Source organism: Dermacentor andersoni, chromosome 4, assembly GCF_023375885.2.
Source record: "Dermacentor andersoni chromosome 4, qqDerAnde1_hic_scaffold, whole genome shotgun sequence".
Taxonomy (NCBI): Eukaryota; Metazoa; Arthropoda; class Arachnida; order Ixodida; family Ixodidae; genus Dermacentor; species Dermacentor andersoni.
In genome coordinates this window covers 149,611,960-149,637,298 of record NC_092817.1, presented here as the reverse complement: position 1 = coordinate 149,637,298, position 25,339 = coordinate 149,611,960, and the positions used below count along the sequence as shown (strand labels likewise).

General features: G+C 46.1%; 1 protein-coding gene across 1 annotated transcript in view; it reads left to right on the top strand.

Annotated features, from left to right (window-relative positions):
- LOC126537752 (venom metalloproteinase antarease-like TserMP_B) overlaps positions 1–25,339 on the top strand; it is a 59,853-nt gene that overhangs the window by 7,733 nt on the left and 26,781 nt on the right. Inside the window, exons 3-6 of the mRNA XM_050184840.2 lie at positions 3,728–3,823; positions 3,904–4,036; positions 19,551–19,589; positions 19,677–19,798. Coding sequence (XP_050040797.2) covers positions 3,728–3,823; positions 3,904–4,036; positions 19,551–19,589; positions 19,677–19,798 — 390 coding nt within the window. The remainder of the gene's footprint in view (positions 1–3,727; positions 3,824–3,903; positions 4,037–19,550; positions 19,590–19,676; positions 19,799–25,339) is intronic.

The following is a 25,339-nucleotide window of genomic DNA, read 5'->3' as shown; positions in this document are numbered from 1 at the left end:
CTGCATTGCCATTGCCAAAGATGCTGCAAACAAATTCTTGAACGCTACGAACGGCCAAGACAGGTAAAATATACATTTTTAAATAAAAGAATACACTCGTATGTCTCAAAAAGTTGTGCCCAAAGTAACTGATATCGATGCTTCCGTGTTTTCTATATATTAAACAAGTAAAGGAAATGTCACACGAACTTTAGATATCAGTTTGAAACCAGCAAAGTGCATGCCGCCGATATTAAAAATGTAAAGGCCATGAAATGAACGAGTTGAGGACAAATATTTTTTAAAACTTTGTTAGTCTCCCTCCCTTTCTCTCATCTGCCTCTCTCTCTCCGTCATTGAAGAACCTTTTCTACATCTTTGTACATATGCAACGACCAGAGAAAAATCTCAATGACGCTGTCCTTTGTTAGTATGTATCGCCCAGGAGCAGCTGTCACCAGTCGTGTATTGTGAGTAATTTCTCCGAAATTATAGTCGCAAAGAAAGCACATATAAAAAGCAGGAGTTCTGCAAAATACACAAGGGCGAGTCAAATGAAAGTGAGCCAATGCAAATATATGACAAACGGGGTACTGCATTTAAAAGTAGTCTCCATGAGCATTTATACATTTGTCCCACTTACTGACGAGTCGCGTGATTCCCGTCTCATAAAACTCCTTGAGTTGCTACTTCAAAAAGTCTGTAACTGACTCTTTCAAGTCATCGTCCGACACGAATCTGGTTCCCTTGAGGTGTTTCTACAAATGCTCCAAGATGTGGAAGTCGCAAGGCGACAGGTCTGGGCAGTGTGGCGGATGTTGCAGCGTTTCCCGCTGGAACTTTGCCAGTTTTGTATTAACCAGATCAGCGACGTGGACACGGGCATGGTCGTGCAGCAAGATGACTCCATTCCTGACTTTTTCACGTCGTTTGTTCTTGATTGCGACGCGCAGCCGATCCAACGTTTCACACTATCGGAAACGATTGATAGTCTCTCTAGGTTTAGCAAATTCGATCAATAATGGCACCTGACGATCGAAAAAAAGTCAACACCTTTTCGGCAGAACTGACGGCCTTTGCTTTTCTTGGGGGTGGTGAATTCAAGTGTTTCCACTGTAAGCTTTGCCGTCGTGTTTCAGGCTCGTAGTAGTGGCACCATGATTCGTACCCGTCACCGTTATTGTGATACTGCATTAGATGAGTCAAGGCAGCGACGAAACCCTCCGTCTTCTGGCGGCGGTTCAAAATCTTGGGCATACGTTGCGCACACAAGAGCCAATAACCGAGATGCTCATGAATTATGGTGAAACCCGAACCTTGACTGGTGTTCACACGCCCTGCCAATTCATCGATGCTTATCCTCCGTTCTTGTCTAGCCAGCCTTTGTTGGAGGTGATTGCACGGTGGCTTTGGCCTGGTCTTGGATCTTCTTTGTAACTTTCACGTCCTTCTTTGAGTCGTTTGCTCCAACACTTCACAGTGGCCAATGAAATGCAATGTTCACCGTACACGGCAGCCATACGGCGACTTATTTCTTTTTGGGAAACATTTTCATCTGTCAAAAACCTCACGACACCACGCTGCTCAACTTTTGGAGTGTCCATTATGTCACACAACCATGTTCAACCCAGTGTATGAGAGCATTAAAGAATCTTGATCCACACACCTGCGTGTGACTTTTTTATATAACAGATGCCTCTGTGCCACGTGCATGCCTGGCAGATAACGAACAGAACCATTATTGCGCATGGTTTGTTGGCTCACTTTAATTTGACTCGCCTTCGTACATTAGAAATGCGAAGATACAATAGAATGTACAAATGCGAAGATACAGCTTGATAAAAGGCAAAAAGTGTCACTGGAAACCAATTTCACTGCACATATACACAAAACCTTGCAGCAAGATATTTAAATATACGTATAAGTCTCCAATAAATCTACGTATCTAAGAAAAAGTCGCTCTATATGATACGTCAAACAAGGCAAATAAACATGTTGCGCAACCACAGATTCACAGGTCACAGCCCCCACTCACTCCACTCCCCCGATGTATTGCGCGCGACGAAAGGTGGCGCGCTTACTCCCCGCTTTTCTCCCTTGCGCACACAAGACTGTGCATCCATCGTCGGCATACCCATGCCCCCCCCCCCCCCCCCCCTTACGCTTTCACTTGCACATACAGCACGCGGCGCGCGGTCAAGATCTTACCACCCCTGGGCTTTATACGGAACATGAGGGCGACAGCGACGGTAAAAATGTGCCTGGAGTGTCCATATAACTTCTATGGCAATAATATAATAAGGGTATCCGGCAACTGAAGCGTCCCGTGGCCCATTACTTTCCGTTAAAAAGAAGTAATGAAATCGAACTTTCACCATGCGACAATTCGGTTTGCCGCAACAATGTCTTTTTTTTTGTTGTTGTTGGCCGATGGACGCTGAAGATGAAATAACGCAAGCATGTTGGCTACAATTGAATGCCTACTTTGGACACCTAGTATGGCTACCGAAGGAATATCGAAGAAAACGTGAGACACTTGGTCCACAGAGAACCGGCCATACGCATACTGCTCGGTAGTCTACACCGGGGAGACAAAATTTTCCGGAGAAGTTACGCTCAAGTGAACGCGTTGCAATCCGTCGAGTCCCCGTAGTGATGGCGGCGAACGACCATGCATTGTTTCTTTCTCTCGTGTGCTAGCTAGAAAGCGTCCAAAACTCTGCAGGCGAATGTTCACTCGGCCAGAGAAAAACGAATGCGCATCGAAGTGTGCCGCGCGGTGGTCGATGCAGCACGAGAAAAACGCATGCGCTCTGGCTGGTTCGGCAGCCCGTGGGTGCTGAGAACAATAAAGAAAAGGAAGAGGCACAATTTGTCCTCGCGAATAGAAGTCCAAGTAGAACAATAAATAAGAACGTAGTTACCTTTCCTGGCTTCAGTGTGTTGACATGGATGCTTTGGCGCAGGTAAAAAAAAAAGTTGATATTCGTTTCTGTGACATGACCGCACAAATGAACCACCACAACGCTTCGTCTCTTCGGCCCTCGCTGCGTGCTTTGCCAACTTGTCTGACAGTGTGTTGATTTGGCTTGTCTCTTTGTATGGTCCGATGTACGACTTTAGAAAAGTCAGTGCACCTTGTGCGTCAAATGTTTGTAACAACATTAAGCCCACATAGTTCCTGAATTGAAAATCTAAAGCACGACTTTCGAAATGTCAATGCACCTCTCGCACCAAAAGTTCGAGAACATTACACCCCTAAAGTTTCAGAATTAAAATCCAAGCGCTCCCTAGATTCCGCGGCCTCCGCGAGATGCAGCGACGAGCCCGCTCGCCATCCAAACGCCTTTGAAACTTTGTGCTCGGATGGAGCTCCTTGGCGTTACGATATCTGACTTCCGGTGCATGGGCGTTGCCGCGAAATCCAGCCCGATTGCGCAATGTTCGCGCTAAAGTGTCTTTTCGAGCGTGCAAAGGACATTCTAGTCAAAATCGAGCGTGATTTCCGGCGCCGGGGGTTGTTTTGGTCGGCGGCGCATGACAGCACGAAAAAATTTCGGAGGGGGGGGGCGGGTGGCTGAAGCCCTATAAGCCCTCCCCTGGCTACGCCCCTGTGCTAGACGGTTCATTCTACTAATGAAAATCAAAGTTATGGTTTCTCAGTTTCTTTTCGTAAGAATAAACAACAGAGACGTAAACGTCATCGACACTTGTGGCACATGATATTTATCCCAAGGTAATTTCACAGGCTCCGGGCGCTGAATATGAGAGACACCTCTACCAAGATGCCGAAATGGAGGCGTCGCTGCTTTTGAAGCCTCAAGCGCATGGGCATTACCATATAGTAAGAAAATGTCATCCTACTTTAATTCTCGTAAAAATCTATGGTGCTTAGGGTTCCTATTACCGACTTTTCTTCCCCAGGTCGGTCTGGTCAATTTCACTCATCTGATTCACCCAATTACAAATGAAGAAAAAGCGCCATCCGGAGAAATACCCCACAAGATATCGAGAATTAGGCACAGTGAGAGACGCTCTGATATTATTACAGCTTCAAGTAAGTGATCCAGTTTGCAACTTTTGTGATATTGCTACCAACATCGCAGTTACACAGTAACTGAAAGTGATGGGGACAATTACACCGATAAGCTAAGTTCAAGGCCCCTTTATTCATCGCAGACTGATAGTAATGATCACATGCCTGCGCAAGGTTTTCATGAAGGATTCGAAATGGTCAAGCTATCTTTCAGCGCCTCCTTCTTTCCTCCCTCCCAGTCCATCCGCTCCATTTTTGCGCGCCATTCATTTTGGGACATTTTGGGACATTCGAAAGAAAAATGAAGTGCCATGAATAAAAGTCGCAGTTTTGCCTGAAAGGCAAAGCATTGGTTGCGATAGCAAATTAGTGGACAGCCAGCTTACGAGTAAGGATAGTAGTTTTATCAGCCGTATAAACTTGTAAACATAGGCATACTTATTTAATTAACAAGCATGGTGTCCCGCGCCCACACATGAACACACCTCACTCGATGACCGCGGAAACTCACTTTCAAAGCGCTGCAGTGAGGAAACGCGGCAGCAGCAGCGAGCGAATTGACCTTCGTGCAGCCGCACGCATCAATGCGAACTAAGTCGCGAAAATACAGCGCTGCGTGGACTCGGTACCCGTCGCAGATGGCTTTCAAGATACAGCGGCCCGGGTCGCCCGAGTAGAACGTGCCTCACCCCTCCCTACCCTCCCACGAAGCCTTGCGCGCGACGGAAGACGGCACGCTTCTTCTCCGCTCTCGCTCGTTGCGTGCGCGAGATTTAGGAGCGATAGCCGGCTGGTGGCACATGCAGCATACGGTGCGCCGCGACCATTTTATCGCCCTCGAGCTTTATACAGAGCCTCACGGCGACAGCGACGCCGACGTCAGAAATGCGCCTGCAGTGCCCATATAATTGCTATCGCAATAATATAGTTACAGCGGGAGTGCGTTTATTTAAAGATGAGTTGAAAAAGGCAAAAGAGTTGCCGCGCCGACACCGACCCACTTCAAAGACAAGCGCAATTCGTCTACCTCTTCTTCCGTCCTCCCTGTCGCTCTAGTGTGACGCTCCTCTATTCTCAGATGAAGCTCGCTGGGTGAGTAGCTGTTACGTGCTTCTGAAATAACGGGGATGACAGCGCTTCAGGTGGGCGACGTGAACGAGTAAGTGTTCTTAGAACGGTAGCCACGATAAACGAGACGAGCAATGGAAAACGTTACGCCGCTTAAGATATCATTGATGACGAAAGGCCCGGTGTAGCGAGCCAGAAACTTCTGGAACCGGCCACGCTTGCGAATTGGTGTTGTCACGTTCGACCTGCGGAGGCTGGCGATCTTCGGGGAAGCGACAGACCCCAACCGAACGGCGCCACCATGTCTACTGCGGCGACTCGCTTTGTAAAGACGACAATACGACAGTCCCCAGCCCGTCGGCGCCACCATTTCTAGGCGCGGTTGGCGGACCAAGTATTTGTGGATCCGCCGTCGCTGTCGCCGTCACCGTCACGGTTTGTTTGAAGCGGTGGAACTCCTGGGAGTTGTTTTGCGGCGTCGTCTCACGGGTGTTAGAATTCGTCAGTCAATGGACAGACGCGGCGGCCACTGTCTGCGGGGTCAACTCTGGGGCCAAGAGGCGCCTGCTCAGGGCAAGACCCGTGTCTGCGAGAACCCTCTCACCTCGGCGTGGTTAGGGAAACCTGTGCAGAATTGAGTGCGTAAACCCTCCCCTTCAAAGGCGGGTCGGTTACGATGACTTTGGACTCCGAATCGGTCGACGGTTGAACGGCCGTCTTCCCTCACTTAGGGATGTAGGGAGGACACAGTGTTTATAAGCAGCCGTGGCGCGGGTGCTGAGGGTGCATTCTCTCTCAGTCATGCTATATTGATGAACTGCAACGTTCTCATGTAGATACTGTAACTAAATCCCATATTCCTCGTACTCGATGAGAACAAGTCTCTCCCTTCAACAACGTCCTCAGCGTGGATGAGTTAGACGATGGCATGGGCCAGCTACCATCTATTTCATGCCCGACCCCAACCGTTAGAACTGGTGGCAGCGGTGGGATGGACTTTGCGACGTTTTGATGTGTCTGCGGTGAGTGCTTGGTTCTTGCTTTGACTCTCTAGGCTTCATTTTATGGTTGTGCTGTTTAGAACAGTATTGAAGCTGGATTGTTGATTGATAGCTAGGTTGCGTTTACCTAGGCAGGTTTAGCGAGCAGGATCAAGGCAGTAAAGCAGCAATCATGGAGTTAAGGACACTGCTGAGAGACTAATTGTTGATTGCTGGTGGGGAACTTGGCCTAGAGGTACGCAAGGAAATGCTAAAATCGGAATTATTGCAACTAATTTCCGAACAGGCCAGTGAGGAGGACATTGAAAATGGTTTAGAACTTTTTGGGAAAAGAGAAGAACGGGACAGAGAGGAATGCTAGAAAGATCGCGAGTTAAGAAAAATGCAGCTTGAAAGCAGATGTTTGAAGTTGTCTCAGGGAAGTGAAGGGGCACTGGGTCGATCAAGTGGGGCACAATCATACCGCATGGACAGGCTGTTAAAGCCATTTGAGATCGGGAACTACATAGGCTTGTTCCTATGCAATTTTGAAAGGACTTGCGAGAAGATGAACTTCGGTCCGAGTACATGGCCACAGCGGTTGCTGTCTATGTTGCCGTGTGAGGCGGTGGAAGTAATCGCCAGACTGAGTGCACAGGATGCATATGATTATGCAAAAGTTAAGGCGAGTCTCTTGAAGAAATACCGCCTTTCAGCCGAAGCTTTTCGGCAGAGGTTTAGAAGCACAGGTAAGAGGATAGCGAGGGGTATCCGGAGTTTGCATAAAGCTTAAGGGCCAACCTAGTCGAGTGGTTGAAAAGCACGGAAGCGTACGAGAATAGAGATATGATAGTTGAATGCACGCGTCTAGAGCAGTTTTGCAAGAGAATCCCACAATCTGTGAAGCTGTGGGTGCAAGACAGAGAAAATGTAAACACTTTGGAAAAGGCGGCTGAATCAGCCGAAGAGTACGCGACGCGTAGAAAGCTAAACGCCGAGGACGGAAATTGGGACGGTTGAAATGGACTGTGGAAACCATTTCCGTTCAAAAAGGGTTCGCAGACTAGACGACTGGAGCCTGCAGACGTGGAGGAAAAGCCCTCAGAAAAGACCGAGGAGAAATCAAACGGGGGAACAGCACAAAAAGAGCAGAAAAAGAAAATTCGAATCTGTTAGACCGATCCGCTGCTATAAGTGCCACAAACTCGGACATATCCCTGTAAACTGCGGGAAGCCTAGTGTAGTTTTCTCCTACGTGGATGAAAAAGACTAGAATATGGAACTTTTAAGCCCATATTATCATTACCTGGAAGGTAATGCCAAACCATGCCGGGTGCTGCGAGACTGTGCCGCCACTATGGACATCGTCCATCCGTGTTACGTGATGGTAGATGACTTCACTGGAGAAGTAGCATGGATCAAGCAGGTTGTAGAACACAGCGTGTGTCTGCGCATGGCCAAAGTCAAAATCAGTGGACCGTTCGGGGAGCTCGTGACCGAGGCTGCAGTTTCCAAATTTTTGCCGCTGCAGTACCCTTACATTTTTTCCAATCGGTCGGATCAGTTACTGCGTGACAAAGGGCTTAAACTGGGAGAGGGCGTAGTACAGTCATTGAAACGAGGCCAAGTTTGTAAAATCGCGTCGCTTTAAGCTGAAAATGCAAAAGCTGCTCTAGCGGAAGTAGCAAAAGAGGTAACTTAAATAACCGAATCCGAGCTAGGCTCGAGGGACGAAAAAACGGTTAAGGAAACCCTGCCAGTTGACCAGCTCAATGAGAGGGGATCACTAGGGTGTCAAAGTTCACGCCTGCAGGAAGAGCCAGCTGACGTACTCGCAAGCGAGACGGGGTCCTTACTATCACCGGCCTCAAAGAGATTTGATCAGCTCTTACGTGTGGACAGAGAGTCACTGGCAGCCGAGCAAAAGAAGGACGACAGCTTATTTAAAGTGCATCACACAGCTAAAGAAGGCATTGCTAGGCGCAACGTGACGATACAAGAGAGAGGGGGATTGTTGTATCGGCACTACAGAGACCGAAAGAGTAGGATTCTAGATCAGTTAGCCGTACCTCCTAAGTACAGGGAGGACCTTTTGAGTCTCTGTCATGGAAATGGGTGGTCTGGCCACCAAGGCATCAACAAATCAAAGGAAAGATTGTTTATAGAATACTACTAGTCTGGCTGTCTGAAAGACGTACAAAACTTTGTAAGATCATGCGACGCCTGCTAGCGCTCGGGTAAACCAGGGGAAACATGGAAAGCTCCACTAAAATAGTGCCCTTAATATCCGAACCTTTCAGACGACTTGTGATAGGCACGGTAGGGCCTTTACCAAAAACTAAATCGGGTTACAGGTACTTGTTTACCATGCTGTGTCCGGCTACAAAGTTTCCAGAAGCAATCCCTCTGAAAGAGCTCAGCTCCACCGAAGTAGTAGACGCGCTTTTGACAGTATTCGCACGAGTTGGGTTTCCAGCCGAAATTCAGGCGGATCAAGGGTCAGTATTCACCAGCGCACTGACTTCTACATTCTTCCAAAAGAGCGGGGTAAAGTTGATACATAGTTCTGTCTATCACACTCATTCAAATAGTGTAGAGAGGTGGTATTCAGTGCTTAAGCGAGTTTTGCGGGCGCTCTGTTATGAGCACAAGGAGGACTGGGAGAATTGTCTTCCGGCCACTTTGTTTGCATTGCGAACGGTTCTCCATGAGGCTACATGGTTCTCGCCAGCAGAACTAGTGTATGGGAGGACACCCCGTTCTCCACTGAGAATGTTAAGAGAGATGTGGGAGGAAAGAGGAGAGAGTCCAACAGTGGTAGAGTACGTGCTAAATCTGCTGGAACGGCTAAGTGCAACCCAAGAACTGGTCGAAAAAAACATGGGACTTGCTTAAAAGAACGCCAGGTTGTATTACAAGAATGCGAGGCTTCGTACGTTTAACGCCGGAGAGGTTGTGATCCTCAAACCTTCAAGAAAGAACAGGCTTGAAGTTCACTGGGACGGCCCGTTAAAGTGTTGCACGAACTTTCAGATACTAACTATGCTCTGAAAATGCCCAGTCGCAGGAAGGAGGTGAGGATATACCAGTGCAATTTGATGAAGCCGTACGTAAAGCGGAGTGGAGTCGTTAACTGTACCATCAAGGAGCAGGATGACACTAGCACCGAGTTTAATGAGTGTAAGGCAACCTCCAACTCTGAAACCAGCCTGGAAAAAGGGGTAAATCATTCGGTAAGCTATCACGCTCTTAGACACGAACAGCTATAGATGAGCTAAAATGGATGTTAGGGGAATATATAGACATATTCAGCGATCGACCAGGTAGAATCGAACTAATAACGCATGAAACAGAGCTGACATCGACCGAACCCATAAGATCAAAGCCTTATAGGGTGTCTCCACGACAGAGAGAAATTACGGAGGCACATGGTAGAATTGGGAGTTATTGAGCCCACTGAGATTGACTACACGTCTCCGCTAATACTTGTAGAAACCCCTATTAAGGACCCTCGTCCGTGTGTTGACCACAGGAAGTCAAATGCCACAACAAGGGATCAGCTGTACCCGATACCCAACATTAAGGAACGAATTGAAGGAGTTAGCCCTGCTAAACACATTTCAGCTATATATCTCGTGAGGGGATACTGGCAAGTTCCCCTTTCAGAAAGTGCCAGCCGCTATGCCACATTTATCTCACCTGTACGCACTTTTCGCCCTCTCGCAATCAGCTTCGGGCTGAAGAACGCACCGTTTAGCTTCTCTAAGTTAATAAATATTCTCCTAAAAGACTTGCAGGGGTTCGCATTGCCATATCTTGATGATGTAGCAATGTTTTCGGGCAGCTGGGAACAGCACGTATCGGACCTCAAACAGGTGTTCGCACGGTTGAGGGAAGCCGGCTTAGCGATGAAGGCGGAAAAGTGTAGGTTTGGCTGCTCGCAGGTTACATATCTGGGCCATGTTGTCGGTCAGGGCACAAGACGGCCGGCCGAGCTGAAAATAGGTACGATTGGAGGATTTTCACAGCCACGCACGAAAACAGGCATTCGTTCATTTTTGGAACTTGTGGTTTACCATGAACGGTACATTCCGAATTACTCGCAAATGGCAAGTCCTTTAACGGACGCCCTCCGAGAGGGAGAACCGAATAGCGTGCACTGGGACAAGGACAAAGAGCACGCTTTCCAAAATTTGAAAACGCTATTGGTTTGTCGTTCTGTGCTTCGCGCACTGGACTACGCAAAGGAATTCATATTTCAGTGCGACGCAAGCGACAAGGGTATGGGCGTGGTACTTATTCAGGTCGGCGACGATAATGAGGAACATCCTATCCTCTATGTCAGCCGTAAACTAACTGTAAGAGAGGAAGCCTACAACCCTTCAGAGAAGGAATGTGATTGTTTAGTTTGAGCAACCCAGAAGTTGTCGTGTTACTTGTACGGAGCGAAGTTCATCTTCGAGACCGACCACTGTCCTCTGACGTGGCTCAATCAAATGTCACACAAAAATGGCCGCTTGCTCCGATGGAGCCTCACTTTCCAAGAATACAACTTCTCCGTTAGATATAAGAAGGGAAAGTTGCATAGCAATGCCGATGGTTTGAGCAGGATAATTTATATTCTGCGTTTAGGAATGCCGCCTAAATTTTGGGGTTATTATTGTTACTTTTGTTAAGCCAAGAAGATCCCCTCTCATTTAGTGGGACTCTTTCCATGATTGCCTAATTTGTCAGCACGAAATTCCTTCCAAATTGGCGTAGCGAAATGCAACATTTTTTGTTTCTGCACTTATGTTTTCTTTGAAGCCTAGCGGGTCTAAAGTGAGATCCAAGATACGTCATCTCGGTGCAGAGCCGTGTTGTTGGGTTCGCTTTGCAGTTGCCTGACCTTGTTGGATATTTTGGGGCGGTGTCATCATTTCAAAGCTGGTCGCTGCAAGACAAGGCATCCCGCCCGTTGCCATCAGCCATTCTCTTCCGGCCCCGCGGTTATCAGCACTGGCCAGTCTAGATTTTCAGGGCCATGGAGGAGCTGTAACGTTCGACCTGCGGAGGCTGGCGATCTTCGGGGAAGCGACAGTCCCCAACCGAACGGCACCGCCATGTCTACTGCGGCGACTCGCTTTGAAAGGACGACAATACGACAGTCCCTAGTCCGTCGGCGCCGCCATGTCTAGGCGCGGTTGGCGGACCAAGTATTATTTGTGGATCCGTCGTCGCTGTCGCCGTCACCATAACGGTTTGTTTGAAGCGGTGGAGCTACTGGAAGATGGTGTTTTGCGGTGCCGTCTCACGGGTCTTAGAAGTCGTCAGTCAATGTACAGACGCGGCGGCCACTGTCTGCGGGGTCAACTCTGGGGCCAAGAGGCGCCTGCTCAGGGCAAGACCCGTGTCTGTGAGAACCGTCTCACCTCCGTGTGGTTAGTGAAACCTGTGCGGAAGTGAATGTGTAAACCCTCTCCCTCGAAGACGGGTCGGTTACGATGCCTTTGGACGCTCCGAATAAGTCGAAGGTTGAACGGCCGTCTTCCCTCACCTAGGGATGTAGCGAGGACAGAGTGTTTATAAGCGGCCGTGGCGCGGCAGTTGAGGGTGCATTCTCCCCCAGTCATGCTAGATTAATGAACTGTAACGTTCTCATGTAGATACCGTAAATAAATCCCATATTCCTCGTTCTCGATGAGAACAAGTCTCTGCCTTCAACAACATCCTAAGCGTGGATGAGTTGGACCATGGCATGGGCCAGCTACTAATTCACCCCCACTCCAACCATTACAGTGTCCAAAGCCATATTGTACGTGTCGCCCTTGTCGTAGCACACATCCTGATGCCGTGAATCATAGCTGACTTTGGAGCGGTCCTGTGATAATCTAGGCAAAAACGCCAGGTACCATTTTTTTCACAAGGGCGACAGGCGAAGCACAATGGATGGCTGATAACTCGATGACCCCTTTGCGGAGCATTTTGTCCACTTTTGATTGGATGACTCGACGTTCAGCATGCGACACACGATAGGGTTGTCGACGAATAGTATTCGTGTCTCCAGTGTTTAAACCATGGTGAACAACAGATGTTTGGCCTAAAGGCCTGTCGTCGAAATCAAATATGCCACTATACGATTCAAGCAGGACATGTATGTCCGTGGTCTGTGCAGAGGTGAGGTAAGGTGCAATCATTTTCGCGAAGTCATCCGTTAAGGAACCAGCGTAGGTTCCCATCTGTGGCTTCCACTCACTCGTTCGTACATCGCCGCCCACTCCTCAACGTCGACGCCAACGGTCCCGCAGAAAGTTCCAGGGTCATTCGGTTGCACAACCACAACCGAAGGGGACAGCGACGTAAATGGTGACGGTCGTGTTGGAGGCGGCAACGACGTTGATCCCGCGTGCTCGCCATCCTTCATGGTGGGGATGGTGATGCGACGTTCACTGCGGAGCTCCGTTTCCAGCCGTGGTACCCAGCACCTCCCATCTACATGTTACGGGGATGTTGGGAGAATATAAAGACTAGTATTTACAATATATACACAAGCAAAGTCAATGCAGTTAAAAATGGCTGACCAGCGACAACACGCAGCAGCCAGCGTCTCGCGATCTTCTTCTTCCTTCCTCTATCTTTATCCTTCCGTAACAATATTGTTTTGACCCCGCAGGAGCTGAGCGCCTCCTTAGAAGAGATTGCCGAAGGCTTAGAAAATCGATTTACGGCCAGGCTTCCGGCTATTCATTCTACATTAGGTCCTTGGGATGGCTTTACTCCAATTTCCTTAGCTGAACTAAATGGGACTGCACTATGTTTAGCGAATTCAGCCCCTGGCCCTGATGGCGTCACAAATGCAATGTTAAAAATATTGTTGCAGGAATCACCTAACGTTATCTTAGACCTGGTGAATTATTCAATTAAATATGCTTGGATTCCGTTGCACTGGAAGCTTGCCAAGGTAATATTGATGCTTAAGAAACAAGAAGGAAGGTATGTATTGGAGAACATTAGGCCTATTGCGCTTACATCAAACGTAGTAAAATTTATTGAGAGGCTTCTTCACCGTCGCATCATGAAATTTATTAATGATAATTCCATTCTTAGTCCCTGTCAGATTGGTTTCAGGGCTGGCTGCTCCATCTGGCATGCCCACGTCGACTTAGAAAGCCGAATACAACTCGCTCGACGTCATAAGCAATACGCTGCCTTAGTGACGCTCGATATCGCTAAAGCATACGACACTGTGGAGCACACTATATTGATCAATCGGTTAACTTCCTGTGGTGTTCCTGGGTATATAGTAGCGTGGATTCAGTCATTCTTAGGTGAAAGAGCATTCTATTGCTACGAAAGCGGCGTTTCTTCTTCTAAACACAAACAAACGAGAGGCGTACCGCAAGGCTCAGTGCTTTCCCCGGTACTTTTTAATATTCTCTTGAGCACACTACCTTGTCATCAAGAAATAACTACTTATGTTTATGCAGACGATATTGCGTTTTTTGCATCTGCAAACGACATCCACACGCTATACCAACGACTGCAAACTTACCTTTATGATCTGGAGAGGTGGTTAGATGCTAGTCACTTCACACTCAATGCCAGCAAATGTGCTGTTCTCGTTTTTCCGATACGTGACATAGTGCACATTTCATTATCTTACCACCTTCAAGACATACCACAGGTGGAATCTGTTAAATACCTCGGAATTATTTATAACGCCTCTCTCAACTGGCGCTCACACATAGATCTGTTGACTGGGAAAGGTACCCGTGCAATTGGCATATTGCGTAGGCTGAGCAGTCGTCGAATAGGATTGAGAAGAGATACACTCCTAATGATATATCGTATGTACGTTCGCCCTGTATTAGAATTTGGTTGCGTGCTCTTCTCTGGAGCTCCAGCCTACATGTCCCGTCCTCTAATCCTCTTAGAAAGAGAAGCATTACGTCTGTGTTTAGGTCTTCCTAAATTTGTTGCAAATTCCATTCTTTATCTAGAATCCCGTGTTCCGCCACTTTCGTGCAGGTTCCGGCTTTTGATGGTGCAGACGTTCTTAAGGATTTACGAATCACCACTGCGTCATCCCCAAATAATCTTTGTTTCACAACCTGGGTTGTTTTTTGGTGTCATCTGGCCGCGACTGCATAAACCGCAAATTATATTCGTGCAACAATTACTTGACTCTTTGGGCGTGCGCATATGCGATGTACTTCCTATTACCGACAGAGCTGTTGCCACGGAGATTCAATTTGATGACATCTTTCCTTATAATGCAAAATTACTTCCACACCGTATTTTAGACGGTATATTACAAGATCACCTGAAATACCTTCAAACAAACGTTATAATTGCTACAGATGCTTCACAATGTGAAGAAAAGTCAGGTGTAGGAATATTTTCCCCGATTCTCGATTGGACATTTTCTCTTCGGCTGCCAGATTTCATACCGATTTTTTTAGCTGAATTCATGGCCGTGGTGCTGGCATTACGCAAATTAGGACCATCAATTACGTCAGCCGTGATAGTCACTGATTCTTTATCATTGTGCTCATCCCTTACTGCTTCTAGTGATTCTCGCGTGATGAGGACATTTCAATCATTGGTACCTGGTTACTTGAGAAGCGTGCGTTTGATTTGGGTGCCTGGCCATAAAGGACTAATCATTAATGAAATTGCAGACTCTCTAGCCAAGGCATCGATAAGTGGCCCGATTCTTCCTTGCTGCCCTTTGACTGCTTATGTTACTGCAGCTAGATTTCGCAGGAGTATCATTATACAGTCCGTATCAGGCTCCGCAATTACTAACTCTGAGGATTACGGACATCTCCTGCACCCTTGGAACAGAGATTTTTGCCGAACACGGAAAATTGAAGTGTCCATCACGAAGCTGCGCTGCCGTATACCTGCATTGAACTTCTACCTCCACAGGTCTGGTCTGGTCCCCTCACCATTATGCTCATTCTGTGGCGAAGCGGAGACAATCGACCATTTCTTGTTGTCTTGCAAACGTTTTTCTATTATAAGAAAACGACTACTCGAAATGCCGCTTCGCTCTATTGGTCTAACTTTATCAGTGCCTGTGATCCTATCTTTTGGAGCCTCCATTGTTGGGTTCAGCCACAGAAATGTTTGCTTGGCGATCCAAAATTACCTAATTGAAACCAATCGATTTCCATGTTAGATTGATCGTTCTCCCTCCCTACCATAGCTTTCTTTTATTTCTTATCTATTATTAATTATTATTGTTATTATTATTATTATTTTCTTATACCCGGTTTTCATCTGATTATCCAATTTTTTCTCCAGACACAAAACGTTTACTTTTAAGCTCACACGCCCAAATTGTTAACTCCCTTGTTATCATTATTATTTTTAGGCACCTAATTAAACCGCCCGATTCTTGGCCAATCCCCCACTGTGGGTATGTGCCACGGCCACTCAGGACAACAACAACAACAACAATATCACCCACACTGGGCCCGACTTAGGCACGTGGGCTAAAGACCTTTTACAATTTTACAAACTAAGACAGTAGTTGGAGACACGCATATAATTTCAGCGCCGGCAGCCCGACCCGCACCTCACACGCTTATGGAAAATCGCAAGAAGCTGTTGAGAGCCTTATCCAAGCAACCGCATAACAATAAGTTTCGTGAAAGGGTAGATGATATAACTATTCAAGCGATCAATCATACCCGGGTGCGCGACCACAGACAGAATGGAACCCCACAGCATCCAGAATGCGTTAGACAAAAAAGACTTTGCATCTATTGCGTGCCCTGCTCGGCACAAATAAACAAGTGATCCCTAGCATAGAGAAACGCGCCAGCACACAAGGTATAAACAAAACATTTGATGAACTTCGGACCCTTTATATATCTGCGGCACACCAGTGACTGTACATGACTACACGGGCCCCCCAAACGACAACATTGACGGCGTCTTGACTAAGGCCTAACTAAACATAGCATTGTTGTAAAACAATAGGCCGACGGTGCCGGGTCCTGATGGCATCACATATACTCTTCTGAGCAATATTCCCGACGGAGATAAGGAAACGCTGCTCTCGCACATAAACGAGCACTGGAACACGGGCGCTCTCCCAGACGAATGGAGAACATTACACATTACTATGAACCCAAACCAGGAAAAAAAGCCACGCTTTGCAACCTCAGACCAATATCCTTCACATCATGTATGGGCAAAAAAATGGAGCCGCTTGCACTGAACAGACTAGAGCAACACCTGGATAACACGAAACATTTTCCGCACCAGCTCATAGGCTACGTAAGGACATGTCCACACAGGACGTATTTCTCATACTACAGAACACGGTTCTGCAACCAAAGACAGCACAGACCCAAGCACTTCTCGCAATAGATATAAAAAAGGCGTTTGATAGTGTTACAGACGATCGCATACTCAAATCGGTTCACGACACTGGATGTGGCGCGGACATGTACAATTACACACGCAGTTTCCTCAAAGCTAGGACAGTATGCTTCAAGGCCGCACAGTCTCTTTCCTTCCCCATCAATATTTCCCGCGGAACACCTCAAGGATCGATTATATCTCCCATCCTCTTTAATCTCTGCCTCACAGCGCTATCAAGGCAGCTATCCACAATCCCCAACCTTCACCGCACTTTCTAAGCCGACAATATTACCCGATGGTGCGAAACCGGATCTCCAGGGGACGTCGAAACGACCCTCCAGGAAGGTGTAGACACCATAGTTGATCACCAACACAAAGTCGAACACCCAGCCTTCAGCAGAAAAGTAGGAATTCTCCTCATGAATCGAACACAATACCAAAATAAAACAAATGTCCTGATACAACTCAGCCTATTAGGCAAACAGACACCGAAGGTAACATAGTGCCGAACACTCGGATTTGTCACAAATCACAACAACAACGCTAACTCTTACGTTATACAGTATCATAGGTTGCCGAAATTTCACGCACCTAATGCGACAGGTCATTAGCAAAAAACACGGACGGAGAGAAGAACAAGCAATACAGCTCGTGACTACGCTCGTGTATAATAGGCTTCTGTACACCGGCCCCGTTCCTGACGCTGACACTCGATTCTTCACTCAACACCCTTCACGAGGCTACTCTGGGTCTACCGATATACACCTCAAATCAGCGCCTCCCACACACGGACCTCTTTTACACTCTCGCCGAAATAACACAACACCGACACAGACAAGTTACGCGCTTGTCTTGTACGGAGCAAGGGCGCGACATCCTGAAACGAGCAGGGATCGCCCATATCCAGCTGACACCAGTTAGTCAAAGCCCTCAGCTACCACGCAACATTGCATTTCCAAACATACAAAAAAATATGACGCCGCACCTACATGACGGTCGACGTTAAGCGTAAGCAAAACATCACCACATAGACAGGAAATGCATCGCGATATGCACGGACGCCACACGCTCTAACATCGGGTCATACGCGTATGCAATGTATGCACCAGGACAGATAGCACCGATCACCCATACAGCTGGGCCATTTTAATCAAACCTCCCAACATAGCTACTCCGGAAACTCACACGGTAACATATGCCACACTATATAAGCCCCTCTACTCACTAAGCACCCGTCCAGTAACATCAACCTTTATACCGACTCCAGCAAAGCCATTCGCAACATGTAACACCGACTATTGGAAACCCACCTTCATGACATTCTAATAGAATCCTGTAACCGCAAACCGAACATCACAGTCACCCTGCGTTGGGTACATGGTCATGCTGGGATCGAGGGAAATGAGTTGGTTCATCAACGTGCCCGCAAAATTAACCTCCGGGCGCCCTCTATTCCCTGGCCAAATCCAACGACAGTGGAAGACGCCGCCACGTACACAGGGCAAATAGCTTAACACCACAAGAACATCAGGGAAAACAGCCTTATTTTACCCCAACCTCATCCTTCACTCAACACGGAACAAGCGCATTGTCATTCGCAAAGTTCAAACCCTTCTCACACCACTGATATGCTATAACTTCGGTTGTCGTAGCACAGCTCACTGCTCGAACTGTCCGGAAATAATGGCAGATACAGAACACATTCTGTACTCATGTAACACTGCCATCACCACTTCTTATTTTCCTTACCCTTCCCCTCCTTCCTGGAGTGCTTGGCTTCACTCCGACTCGGCGAATCAACAACGGGCCTTAGCGGAGCAAGCGGTCTTCTTTACTGGGCGTTAGTGTTGGCTTTGAATGAAGCTTTTCCCTCCTCCTTCTCCCTTCTCTTGGCAATATTTCTTGGAATTTTTTATTCTGGCAATAAAAAAAAGCGTGGGCGCTGAGTGTTCGATGTCCTTCTAAAGTCTCTATTTCGTGTTTCTCGAATATTTACGTTTGTGATGGTTGATCTGCTCAAATTGACTTGCTTCGTAACACTTGACGCGGCCTCCCAACCTTGTTGTGTAGGTTCGAAACTTAACCTGCGGCTCTGCACAAATAAAAATCTGAACGGACAGTGATGAAATGCCGCATTGCTTTTATTTGTGTGCGAAAAAATAAAAGGCTGGCGTTCGTCGTGATCATGCACTGCAATACAGAAAAGGACCATGCGACGTACCTGTTGTCAACAAAGGGTCCACAAACCAAATACCTTCCCTCCCCTCCCCCATTTGTTCAGGAAGTAAAATTATACTTCCTTTGTACTCTAAAAACTCCCGCCAAGAGGGGAGTATTTTTTTTTTATTTTTTTGCTGCCACGTATGGGACTGAATAAAACACCGCAGCGGCAGTGTGCTGGAGGACACGTGATCTACTCTTATTCCCGCTTGTTTGAATGTTTTGAATGTGCTACGTCCTTACTCTTATGACAGCGATAAGGAGCCCGCTTTATTTCATTGAAAGTGAAAAATTTGCCCCAGCCAAACGCTTACCCGCTCGCCCGATCAATTAGAGTTCCGAAGTAGAAACACGTCAACGCTTCTTCCGTGCGAAAAACAAAAATAATAAACGCAAGCCAAATAGACCGCAGACAAACAAGGCGCGCCCCTAATGCGGCAGAGGCCACGCCGACAATGGAAGTTGCAGCAAACAAGTTACGGGAGCTCCGACGAATCTCTGTCGCACCTCCTCACTTCCCCCCCCTCCCCCAAGGCCAAAGGCGAGAGAGCGCCTCCGAAGGTTGTGAGTAGGAACGCGGAGCTACGAAAGAACCGAACAATTGTGTTCCGAGTGCTAGATTTTGACTAGCCCACTGCAAAACATGCCACCAGAGTGCTCTATGCAGAAATCGAAATCGACCAGCCGATTGCACCGTAGCAGTGATCGAATGCGATCATATCCAAAGAAAAACGCTGTCGACCGTGTTTGAATGTATGTTGAAGTGTAATTCCACCCTCTTTAGTAACAACTAAAATAACCACACATTCTAAGAAAAGAAGTACAGAGATGCGTCTTACGTTGTTTGCGTTTTGTCGTTTGTGACATGTTTTCGTGATATGAAAAATGTTTTGCGCTATTTCTTCTTCCAGCAATAGAGGCTTTTCAAGATGGCCCTACTAAGTTGAACGGTGGGTTCTGTATCAAACTTTTACCTTCTGGCTACTGAGTGGCCCCACGTAAGCAAACGAAGTAATAATTCCCTCCCTTGGTTACAGAAAAAAGCTTACCGAGTAGCTTTAACATCGAGACCTACATTATGCAGGATAACTCGCACACCAACAGGATGAGAGCAGTAAATCTGGATCCTATGGACACCACGACCACGCTCGTTAGCCAAGTGAGCAGACGCCCAATATTTTTTTTTTTTTTGCTGTTTATGCATTTATGTTGGTGAAGAAAGGCCCCTCACCAGTCTTTCACGTTGCAAATGCCGAAGCCTGATCGCTTAGACCACACGGTCATGGTCATGTTTGAGAAGTATTTTCTCTTCGTGAACCCCAAGTGGGAACCCCAAGTGGGAATAAGTGGGAATATTAAAGACAAAGTGCTCTGCAGCGTCACCTCCGGCATTTCAGATCACGAAGCAGTAGTCTTGACGTTAGAGGGCGTCGCTTTGGAACAGCGAGGCAATGTCAAGATGTTTCCTAATTTTTCTAAAGCAGAAGACGAGTCTATTCTTGATGCTCTCAGTTTTAATTATGACTCTTTCAGAAACAACACTTGTTCGGTAAATGATTTGTGGCTCTTCTTCAAGGGGGTAATTCACGAATGCATTCAGCGTTTCGTGCCAAGGATAGCTAAAAAACATAACCTTCGAAATCCATGGATAAGTCGAGTAACGCTGCAGCTGCAGCGAAAATTGAAACGCCTAAAGAAGAGGGCGAGAACGACAAACAGGTCTGACTTGAAACTAATGGTCGAACAGATATCGGAAGAGGTGAAGAACAGGATTGCGCATGATAAGAAAAACTATTTCGATATAACACTGCCATCCATTATCAAAAGGTCACCCGAAAAATTTTGGAGATTGGTCAACCCGAAGTCTCGCTCTAACAACGGACGTGTAGTTTATGGTGGTTGCCTGCAGGATGATGCAGGGGCTTCGATGGCATTCAATAAAAATTTCAAAGACATATTTACGCAAGATGATGGCCGTCTTCCGCCTTTTGAAGTGTCCGTACCTCCTATTCCTGATGTCGTAATAAGTGAACATGGCATTTTAAATCTGCTGTTGAACCTTGAGGTAAAAAAATCTCCTGGACCAGACAATATCCCAAATGCGTTCTTGAAACGTTATGCTGAGTGGTGTGCAAAATACTTACATGTTCTGTACACTAGGTGTTTAAACGAAGCTGCAGTACCTGATGATTGGCGGGATGCCAGAATCGTGCCTTTGCACAAATCTGGTGACAAAACGCTCATTCAGAATTACCGTCCAATTTCGCTAACCTCAACAGCCTGTAAAATGTTAGAGCATATTATTCACAAACATATAACTGCTTTTATTGAAGAACATAAGCTACTTACCTGTATGCAGCACGGCTTTAGGCGAGGATTTTCAACTAATACCCAACTTGTAGAAATCATTCATGACTTTGCAGCAGCCATAAACGAGGGTAAACAAACAGATGTAATTTTCATGGATTTCCGTAAGGCGTTTGATAAGGTCTCGCATAACAAATTGTTGCATAAGTTAAGCTACATTCTGCAAAATAACAAACTACTCGCCTGGATAAAGAGTTATTTGACTAACCGACGTCAGTTTGTAACACTAAATTCAGCCAGTTCAGATAAGGTGCCCGTTGATTCTGGCGTCCCCCAAGGATCAGTTCTTGGTCCGCTTCTGTTTTTACTTTACATAAATGACATTGTGGATCAGATTTCTGTGGGTATTAGGTTGTACGCTGATGACTGTATTCTGTACGAAAAAATTTCCTCTGTTGACGATCAAATTAGACTGAATGATGCCTTTAAAAGCATAGTAACATGGCGCAATGATTGGCGAATGGAAATTAACTTCGATAAAAACTGTCTTTATGAGAATATCGTTAAAAAATAAGCCTTTATTGTACAACTACAATGCCGAAAACATCATGCTTTCTGAGGTAACCGCATATAAATACCTTGGCCTCTGGATTACTAACACTCTCTCGTGGAACAAACATGTTGACACTGTCACGGCAAACTGCCTTCGAAAACTATTTTTTCTAAGACGCTCTCTAAAATTCGCTACGCCTCCTGTGCGTTTTCTTTCTTACAATGCAATCATTCGACCAATGTTGGAATACGCAATTGTCATATGGGATCCTTTTACTAAAAGAAACATTACTAAACTAGAAAAAGTTCAAAAAAGGGCAGTACGATTCATATATAATTCGTATGGCCGCACTTCAGTTACGGAGCTTCTCAAGAGAAGTGGATTGCCATCTGTGACACAAAGGAACCAAACATGCCGTTTAAAATTTTTATTTCAGCTCATAAAAGGGCATTACAACATTGATACATCACGCTTTATCACTTTCTCTACTGGTTATACTACACGTCATCGACACTCACAGACAATAACACCGCTAATTACTAAAAAGAATTGCTTCAAATTTTCCTTTTTCCCCAGAACTATTGTTGAATGGAATAATCTTACTGATGACGTTGTAACTCAATGCTCACTACCATTGTTTGAGTCGCACCTATGTTTATGTAGCGAGTGATTTACTGTGTTGTTCAGTAACTGCTTGCATTTGTACATCGCGAGTTACCTATGTTATGTATCGCTGTATTTTGTACTTAGATTTTTTCTCTTTGTATGCACCCTGCTAAGGTCCTGGAAACAGGGCCGCAGTATCAATAAATAAATAAATAAATAAACAACAACAAAAAAGAGATTACAAATGGACCCACACCCGCCACTATTTCTTGACTGAGCCTTGACCTCGCGTATATTTTGACGTCGTAGCTGAGATAACTTATTCAACCTGCTGCGTCAAAAGGTCCGAAGCCACAATATGGCGCACAGACGATTTCAGGCACACGTTTTATTTTCGTTCTTTCCTTCTGGCTGTTATTTTTTTCAGAGAGAGAATAAGGCGTTACTGCCTGCTTAGGCCGCATTATACGCTACTGAGGTGGAAGTGCTAAAATACTGGCCAATAGCGCCTTACAGGTCACGTGTTTCGGTTTCAGCTAATATAATACAAAAGAGTCTGCCAAAGATTGTAGGTATACGCTATAGGCGGAATTTTGCCGGAAGAAGGAGGGGGGGGGGCAACCACCCTTCTGGACCCGATCCATATGTATTTGTTTATTTATTTATTCACAACACTGCCAGTGTCTTACGAGACCAAAGCAGGAGGGCATAAGCACTGCAATGCAATGGACACTACGTAACTGTATTTTGAAGGCGGCATAAAAAACATTAGCGATTTTGAAACAGAAAATAACAACACTAGTTACATGCAAACAGGAGAGCGGACCAACTTATGCACCGCAAAAGATACACACACCTAGAAAACAGCCAATTGGTTCTTTGCTACGAAACAGAGTACCAAAAGAAAAAGAACAAAAAATCGTGAGCCAATCCACTCTGTGAATGTGGTTGACCAGCGAAGCTGTTTAGCACATGACACGCAGGTGAAGCATAATTTCGAACAACGGTACGACCTCATTTATTGTCTTGATGGATGGTAATCGTGACGAAATGTACGTACACTCATTTATTGTCTTGATCGGGGGTCATTATTTCCTTCGCAATTGCAAACGCATTTTTTTTATAATGTCACATCGATGCACTTATGTGCATCTATTTGATGCACATTTGATGCGATTAGATGTCGCTGGGTGGTTGGTTGGGCTGGATTGGTGTGGTATAGCAAGGGATATGTCTTGCAATACTGAACGCGTAAACCGCTCCCTTTTCGATTCCGGCACCTCCACAATGAAATCACCGGCAACGACAGCAGGGGCAGTGTCATCACAGCTAATTCACGCAAAGAAAGGAGCCATAAACCTTACGGGACTATGAGCCATTGCATTTTTTGCTTGCTTACGGGGGTATGAGGCATGGCTGGGGCGGAGGGGAGTATGAGCCAATACTCACGGGGGTATGAGCCATTGATGATGACAGTTTTCGACATGCTGTTCTGTGTGTTGCATGCGTGATTAGAAGGAATTTAAGCACTGTTCGCTTCACTTTGCGGAGTGCGTGCTGCCTCTGCCTTATGGGGCTATGAGGCATTGCACCGGGGCTTAGCCATTACGCCCCGTAATGGCTGAGCCATTACGGGGCTTGAGCCATTGCATTTCAGCCATTGCACGGGAGCATGAATGCTTACGGGGGTAGGAACCATTGATGATGATAGTTTTTGTTCACGGAGAACCAAAATGCATGGAACCCTAGTCATATACAGCATCGTTGCAAAAAAAGCCGAAGACTAGCTAGTAGACATAGTTTTACTTTTCGAAATGAAATCCGCCACGGATTCTGTGTTAGTAACGAATGGGTCTAAATGATTCCATTGCTTATGCTTGTGTTTATGCAGGAGTTGGCGCAGAAACCTCAGACTTGCCAGTTTTGTTGTACCGAGCGCAGGTAGTACGGAAGATGCTAAATAGAAGCTAAAAGACGAATCGGTTCGCTTGTACTTGTTATGAATAACCCTAGCGGTCTTACTTTGTACCCGTTAAATTTTGGCCAGAGCAGTGACAGTACGCGGAAGCCATACAGTGTTAACACATTCTAAGATTGGGCACACGAATGTTGTGAGGTTATGAGTTTAGTATGGTGTCGGAGCGAATGGCAGGCGCCTTCGTAGGAGGAACAGTTTACGCAGAGCCGCTGCTATGGCGTTGTTAATATGCATATCCCATCTCGGATAGGAAGTCAGGGTGACGCCGAGATATTTCTGCTGCGTAAGTCTTTGCAACGGTGTGTTGTTAATTATGTAAGTAAATTCGGATGTTACTTTTTTCCTTCTTATCTTCTTACAGAATGTTTTTGATATGTTGATAGTCATTTGCCACTGCTCGAGCCAGTGATCTATCTTATCTAGTGAAACATTTAGGGCCGAGTGATCATCACCATTGTTAATTTCCCTGTAGATGATGCAATCGTCTGCGAAAAGTTTAGTTTTGCAGTCTGTGTCGGCCGTGATGTCATTTATAAAGATGAGGAATAATAATGGCCCCAGGACGGATCCTTGGGGGACACCTGAGTTAAATGAAGCTGTCCTTGATGATGCACCTTCGAAACCCCGAAGTGTGTTTGGTCGTTTAGAAAGTCTTTCACGCAATTCATAATTTCGCCATCCCCAACAGTGCTTTGTAGTTTTTAAATTTGTTATTGCCCACCCGATCAAACGCCTTTCATATATCAAGCATAATTATGCCAGTTTGGCTGTAATTGTTGATACTAAGCTCAAGATTGTGGACTGCTTCGGTAAGGTGAGTTATGGTAGATAATCATTTCCTGAAGCCATGTTGATGGGTAGACAGAAGGTTATTTTCTAAAAAGAAAGGTTGATTTATTTTAACGATGTGCTCGAGTAACTTGCACGATGTACTGATGAGTGATATAGGCAGGAAATTACAGTGGCCGATGGTATGTCTTGCTCTATCCATTGGCAGTACTTTTTATTATTTTCCATTCCGATGGCAGTTTAGCTGTTTTAATAGATTCGCGATAAATCATGCCGAGGTATTTACTGCACCATTCTGCATATTGGAACAGAAAATCGTTCGCAATATCATAGTGGTCACATGCTTTCTTGGGATTTATACTCATTAGTAGGTTAAGAATTCCTGAGTCACTTAATACTAATGGTACAATGGGCCTAAGGGAAACAGGAATGACTGGGGGAGTGATACCGTTATCGTCAGTAAAGAC